The 7,067-nt window shown below is 39.1% G+C and overlaps 2 protein-coding genes across 17 annotated transcripts in view; both read left to right on the forward strand.

The window, feature by feature from the left end:
- The window catches only part of LOC106953764 (metastasis suppressor protein 1-like), a 42,687-nt gene extending 40,758 nt beyond the window's left edge, over nucleotides 1–1,929 (forward strand). For all 13 annotated transcript variants that reach the window (XM_015042758.1, XM_015042763.1, XM_015042762.1 and 10 more), the window contains one exon: nucleotides 428–1,929. In XM_015042758.1, coding sequence (XP_014898244.1) covers nucleotides 428–882 — 455 coding nt within the window. In that variant the 3' untranslated portion in view covers nucleotides 883–1,929. The remainder of the gene's footprint in view (nucleotides 1–427) is intronic.
- Nucleotides 1,930–3,985: 2,056 nt separating this feature from the next.
- The window catches only part of LOC106953768 (transmembrane protein 65-like), a 31,591-nt gene continuing 28,509 nt past the window's right edge, over nucleotides 3,986–7,067 (forward strand). The window contains exons 1-3 of one of the 4 annotated variants that reach the window (XM_015042776.1): nucleotides 3,986–4,094; nucleotides 4,190–4,284; nucleotides 4,595–4,907. In XM_015042776.1, the coding sequence (XP_014898262.1) occupies nucleotides 4,204–4,284; nucleotides 4,595–4,907 (394 nt within the window). In that variant the 5' untranslated portion in view covers nucleotides 3,986–4,094; nucleotides 4,190–4,203. Of the gene's footprint in view, nucleotides 4,095–4,189; nucleotides 4,295–4,560; nucleotides 4,908–7,067 lie in introns of those variants that run through there. The other 3 variants (XM_015042778.1, XM_015042777.1, XM_015042779.1) reach the window with 3 other exon arrangements.

Here is a 7,067-nt window from a genome sequence, read left to right on the forward strand (position 1 = left end):
ATAGAATCCACCCAAGTCTAACTTATTTTGAGTCATAGAAGCAGGTCAGAGGTGATGGGAAGATTAATAGAGTTAAATAGAGGTTGGTCATTAGGCAGTGAGAGATTTAAAGCCTCTAACAGGCAAAATGTGGCTCAAAAAAATACCAACTATTTACTCTGTGGGACTGAATAGAAATCGTACTCCACACCTTTCAGATTTTGATTTATTTTTATTTGAAAAACATTCCCATTCGTACTCCTGTCGTGCCTGTGTTTTTCGTGTTTTATGGTAAAATATCAATAAAATACATTTTGTTTTCTTTTGTGTATCTGTTAACAAAGGTTGCTTCACGTTAAAACCACAATTTTCTAGCAGCTTTTATTATTTGCTTTGTATCATCATTACCTGCCAAGGATTCACCCCACCTCTGTAATCCTCCCTGCAGGTCATGGTCCAATTATCGTCACCCCTGGAGTTGCCACAATCCGCCGCACCCCCTCCTCGAAACCCTGCGCCCGTCGCTCCGGCTCTGTGGGCGGAGGCCCCATTCCCATTCGTACTCCTGTCGTGCCTGTGAAAATCCCTACAGTGCCTGATATGTCAGGAGCAGTTAACGGGAGCAGGAGTCCAGAGGAGATCGGAGGAGGAGAGGAAAGCTCACATTCCTCGACATTTGTAAGACCGGACGAAGCTGGCACGCTTCCTTTGACGTCCTGGAGCGGCCAAGCCTCTACCAACCCTCCGACCGTTCCCCTGCCCAACCAGCTGGTCCAGCCGTACCAGAGAGTTGGAGAGGAGGCGGACGAACAAGATGAAGGAAACATGCTTGTGGCTATCCGCAAGGGGGTCAAGCTCAAAAGAACCCTCACCAACGATCGTTCAGCTCCACGGATCGCCTGACGGCATCATCCGACTGCCAGCCTGGTGTCACAAGTATCTTGAGCTTTGATGATGGAAATTTCCATTAAAAAAAATATTTGGGAATTTGGTCAAAAGCTTTAAAAGAAAGAAAAAGCTTTTTGTGTTAATAGGAGACACCTCTCTTATGAAATGTTCACTTGTGAAAATATGTCACCTCAAAGACATTTAACCTCGACTTAGTGTAGATTTTTTCTTTTTGGTTGATCCGTCAGATCCATCAGTCAAAGGCAGAATCGTTGGCATAACCAGTAGTAGACCAGAGCGCCCCCTTGTGGTCGTTTCTGTTCCCGCTGAGTAGATTTTATTCTTCATTGGCCATCAAACAGAAGCTCTACACCAAAACACTTATCATTTCTGCTGGGTTGGGTCCATGATGTGTGTCGTAACGGTGTGAAATATTAGGATGCGCTTCTGTGAATATTTTTCTGAAAAGAGGGCACAAATGACTTAGCTGACCTTTTCCTGTGGTAAAACAACCACTGTTTATGAAGAATAATGGACACTAAGCTGTCTTCCACTTACAGCTCAGAGGCATAAACACAGCTCACATCAGAGCCCCTCATGGACCCGAATGGCCGACCCAGGAAGCTGTGGCAAAGCAGAGGAACTGACTTTGTGTTACCACTTGTTTGACCACGCATTGCTGCAGGCTACTTTGTAAAGTGTAACGAGGTTATATAAATAGAAATTTGATCTTTTGTTTTAAAATCTTTGCTTGTCTTAGTGTCTTTATAATTTGTAAATAATTTAGCACATCTAAATTGAGGATGAGTGTGATGGTTCAGAGTGACGATTTTTAGTTTCAAAACATCTAAAAAGGTTGTAATCATCATCGGCCTCCACTGCGTTAATATAAATTTTTGGTTAAACTCTCCTGCAGGTGTTTGATTTCTCATATCTTTTGACTCTGCAGGCTACATACTGAGATTTGTAGGATGTATAAACGTTAATTGACCCTCTACTATCGTACTATGGTATCCATGTGCAACAGTTTGAAAAATTAAAAACAAGTGATAGGAATTTTTAATGAGACAAACTATTTTTGATGTAAAGATTCTCAGTTAAAATTTCTAAACATTTTTATTTCCAAGTTTAATTTTTTTGTTTCCTTTTACTCTAACAAGGAAGTACTTCTGATTAACATTTCCAACTTTTGCAGTATCATTCTTTATGTACAGATATTGTTTCAGTCAAAAGGAGGAAATCAGATCAAAGTGTGTAATTCATAAACTATAAATATAAGTAGCATTTTGGTTACTTTTTTTATCAGGACTTTGATAAGATTTTGGGATACGAGATTAATCCTCGTATCGTAGCGTTAGACTATAAGCTAAGGAGGTTAGTGGCACCACGTCTGTAATTCATTTGCGTTTCAGTTCAAGCACTGTGTACTTCAAGATGTATGAAAGTGTAAATATTGTTTAGCGATGGTCAGTCGAGGAACTCACACATTTTTAATTTATTTTCTTTTTCAGTGTTTTAATTCCATCTTGGTTCTCATCTTATTTCTATTTTTATACGTTCTAAAATATATATATATATATATATATATATATATATATATATATATATACCAGAGTTAAGAAGGTTGCTTATCCGTTCCAGTGTGAGAAAGATATAAAACAGATGTGCAGACATTACATATTAACGAGAGGCAAGCTGTTTAACTGAGTTCACGGGCAACAGTATTATAAGTTTTGTGTACAAAATAACTGTACATTTTCCTCTGAGTTGGTTAAAGTGTCTGTATTGTTTTAGTTTTTGCTTGTACAGTTATTTTAGCATGACTGAACAGATAGTGGACTAACACAGAAATATTCATAAACTTGACAGCTGTCCCCTGAAGGCAATTTTATTTTATGACCTGGTCTTTTTTTTTTCTGTCTGAATATCTGAAATATGCTATTAACCTGTAATTCCCATATTCAAATTCTTAGCATAAATATATATTTCCAAATGCCAGTGTATCCTATGAGTAAGAAGTATATAGTTTGTGAAATTTTGAACATTACAGTTTAATCTGTGACATAGTTTAGTCTTTTGCTCATTTTCTCAGTGGAGAGTTGACCTCTCGCTGCCTGTCCCTGTATAGTTTAAGCTTTGATGCTGTTTATTTTTCAGGAAAAAGTGGCACCTTTAAAAATATAATAAAAATAATCAACTTACTTTGGCTCAGTTGTTCTTGTTTTGTATATTCATGGTTTTTGAGTGGGTATAATATCATACATATTACATTTTAAAGGATAAAAATGTTATATGCAATACCTGACAATCTTTGAACCAAGAACCATTTTATATTTTTTAGACTCGAGCTGTAATTTAAAACCGATATATTAGACGCTATAATTTGTACATTTTGTTTGATCAATGTATTTCACACAGCTTTTATACATGAAATAAGAGAGACTGAATGCAGCCCAAAGAACTTAAAACACCACCGCCACACAGAGGGACCAAACGTTGTAAAAATAAATAAATAAAAATAAAAAATCTTGTTATGCGACACTGTGGCCACCAGAGGCCGCTCTTACAAAGGTTTAATTACTAGCTCTCAACCAACGTCTACATGTTTTCATTTAAGATCTGTAAACACGCTTATAATCGGCAAAATATTTAATCACCCTCAGGAGACGTTAGTTTTTTCTTTTTATTCTTTTTTTAATGAATGGGCGCCTTCCTTCTGAAACATAATGCCACGTGATATCTTTATTTCCTTTGGGTGTGGACTCGGGTGTGGTTAAACAATTGAAGTGCCCCACCTGGATGGAAAGGAATGGGAACACACCCATTTGTGACATACTGATTCGCACTTGTCTAATATTTTTTATCTTGACTGAGCTGTGAGTAGTTACATAAAACGTTTTGGCACTTATTTTCATTGGCAATATGAACCAGTCATAACATCCTAAAAATAGTAATCACATGACGCATTTTTTTTTTCAAACGTGACATTAAATTACCTGTATAACTTGCCCCGTTTACATAAATTTTACACATTCTTCAGCACAGCAGGCTTTGAATTTCTGACCCAAGCAGTCCCCAAATAAGACTGTGATCAGAGGTGCGTACGTCTGACTGTGCCGTCAGAGTTACGCACGGAGGAAAGCGGCGCTGCCATTGGTCAACATTTTCGAGGTCGCTGTCCGGCGCTGTGCCCTCCCATCCGCCTCACTCCATCCTGCCAGCTAGAGGTTAGTCCGAAGAAACCGAAAATGTGATTTCTTTTACTGGTACACAAGTCGGTTTAATGTTTGCGGTTTCTGTGTCACTGTGTGGAAACTCTTAGAGCGAGTGAAGCGTATGAACCGGACCGGTTGCCGTGTTTTTTTTGGGCTTCTCCTGGCGGAGGTTGGAGGACGGGACAGCGGAGCATCGACTGAGGTGCGTCCCAGTAAGTCATGTTGCAGTTTGGTTTATGCAGCTTTTTGCTTCAGAAGAGGGTTGTAAACTAAAATACCGGTTCGTAAAATAGTGTGTGTGGGAAATGTCAGGTTCGCATTTGGTTCAGAATCGACATTCGGATAGAGAAACTGTGTTTTTCTGCCACCGTTGTGCGGACGTTAGTTTGTAGCATAAATAATGAAATCATGGGTAATGTCACGTGGTTGAGAAAAATACAATTTTACTCTAATTACAATCAGCTCTGTTGTCCGTCAGGACTCCGGGTTATTTCTCTACCCTCATCCCTAAGATGCTTCCCTCCCTGCGGAGAGTCCTGCGGCCTGCCTTCTCCTTGACAGCCGGGGGAGGACTGTCCAGAGCCGGACACAGGAGCGGCGAACCATCCGCTGTAGTATCAGGCTCCCCGGGGAGGCTCGCCTCACAGCCTCCGCTCTCTGCGCTGGTGCAGCGATGCTACCTGGGCACACATCCCCTGAAGGAACCCGTGGAGCCCCTCAACTCACCCCGCGGAGCCAAGGACTTCATTTACAGCCTCCATCCGTCGGAACGCAGCTGTCTGCTGCGGGAGCTGCATAAGTTCGAGTCCATAGCCATTGCTCAAGGTAGGTAGTGTTTTACAGTGAAGCAGAAGGTACAAGGTGTTACATTTCAACACCGTCAGTATGATAAAGTCCGCCCTTTAGGTTCAGTTATTTGTGCTCTACCTGTGGACAGCAGTCAAATATTCGTGCAGTTTCTGAAAATGTAATACTCGTTTTTGTTTGTGCGTGGAAAAGTAAAAAAAAAAAAAAGTGGTAACATTGGGTCAGGTGAAATTTTCTATCTACATCTCTTGGAGACAAAAATACTTGCTTGTAAAATGCTATGTTTTCAACATATAAAAAAAAAGAATCCTATTATTATGATGGGTGATGATGACTCAAGCTTTTCCTTTGCCTTGGTAAGACAGATGCACTTCTGTAAATGTTCTGTGTAAATGCATGAGCTCTTGCAATTGCCAGTCCAGCAGGGGTTGAAACTGTTACAAAGTCTGTTTGCATGGAGCTAGCTCTGGTTAGCTCTGTGATTCACCCTGTTTAATTTGAACTGAGATTAGCCGCAGTTTTAAATCCCAGCAGGGAGAAATAAATTAGGTGTTTTATTAAAATGGTTATTACAATCTCTTAACGGATAATTGAGGTCTGAATGGTCTTTGGCTGCGGGCAGATTCTTTTCAAATTCCTAAAAAATTAGAAATGGCTGATCTTTAAATGCAGCTCTAAAGCTGACCGCAGCCTTTTTTTCAGAGCCAATTCTCATAAATGTCATATTATCTATAGATAAGGAGCTAAAGAAAATTAATATAAGAATCTGGAATGAGTGTGGCTGAATTTTGATGGACCTATATAACCCGTGATCATATATTATACATTTTGGATTGATTGCAGTCTGTTTGATGTATTCTGTTCTGTTTACAGCAGGTATAAATGCACTAACCTCTCTTACACTCGTGTCTCTTTTTATAAATCTGCAGTCTTATTATGTGGTAAGACAGCATGGAGGGCAGTGCTTGTAGACCTTCTGATCTATGTTGTGCAGGATAAATGATCAGTAGCTGGCACTGTCTGAGGACATGTGGGCGTCCTTCCCTTTTGTTTTGATTTGTGCCTTCATGATGCAGCAATTTTTACAGTTTGGTTTGCTGGGAGTCTAGATTACTCCCAGCAAAGTCAGGTTTAAAGTGGACTGGTGAAGTGGGCTCAAGCAACCCAGAGATACCTGCTGAAAGAAAATAAAAAAATGTTTGTTTGTTTTTTTCCAAAGCCATAGCCTCCAGGTAACTGTTAATAATTATTTAATTTTTAATTTTATCAGGCATTTACTCTTTCTTGTTGTCACTGATGCGGTCGCTTTGTAGGTAGGGTTTAGTGAATTGTGCAATGTACTCAGTGTGGAGGCATTACTGCATCTCTGTAAGAATACAGTTATGGGAGCATGAGAAATGCACCAGAACAGAGGATCTCCCACATGCAGAGAGAAAGTAGTCAATCAATAAGGAGGGGGATGCAGCGGGAGAAACAGTTAAGTGATGATGAAGAGGCTTTACAGCTTCTGTGCTGACCCAAAACTGTTCACACTCTTTCCCGCTGGGGATAAAACACGGCGCCTGTGGTTTACCATACTTATTATTTATTAACAGGCTTAATAAATAATATTAGTGTTAATATTATAATAAATAATATTAGTTTCATATCAGTGATATTGTGAGATATAAATATCGCATCAACTCCAGAAGTTAAGATTTCAAATATTTGTGTTTGTTATGGTCTCAGTAATATCATGGAAGGACATAAAAAAAAAAAAAAGATCAGATGGATTTTTCTTATGAAGATAGAAATCCTGCTATGAATTCTGCAGCGCTGCTAAGAAGCTTTGTTTTTATTCTCTCACACAGTTTTGAAAATGAGTTTCCTCATAGGTTTTACAGACCGATCTTGATTCTCGTTTTAAATAATTGTTTTATATTTTATATCAAGACTTGTTTGTTTTTTAAGCTATAATCTTGACCCCCAGATAATTACAGCACTTGAACATTTTCGGTTTGTCATACTGCAAACATAAACTTAAATGTATTTTATTTTAATATTGTATGATGGGCAAACACAAAGTAGTGGATAACTGTGAGGTGGAAGGAGAAGGATACCTGATTTTTTTTTTTTTTTTTTCCTGTGCTAAGCCAAGATAAGGACACAGAAAACATCAGAGCAAACAGAGGAATTTGC

This window comes from Poecilia latipinna, unplaced genomic scaffold (genome assembly GCF_001443285.1).
Source record: "Poecilia latipinna isolate Pla-1442-1.1 unplaced genomic scaffold, P_latipinna-1.0 Scaffold601, whole genome shotgun sequence".
NCBI lineage: Eukaryota > Metazoa > Chordata > Actinopteri > Cyprinodontiformes > Poeciliidae > Poecilia > Poecilia latipinna.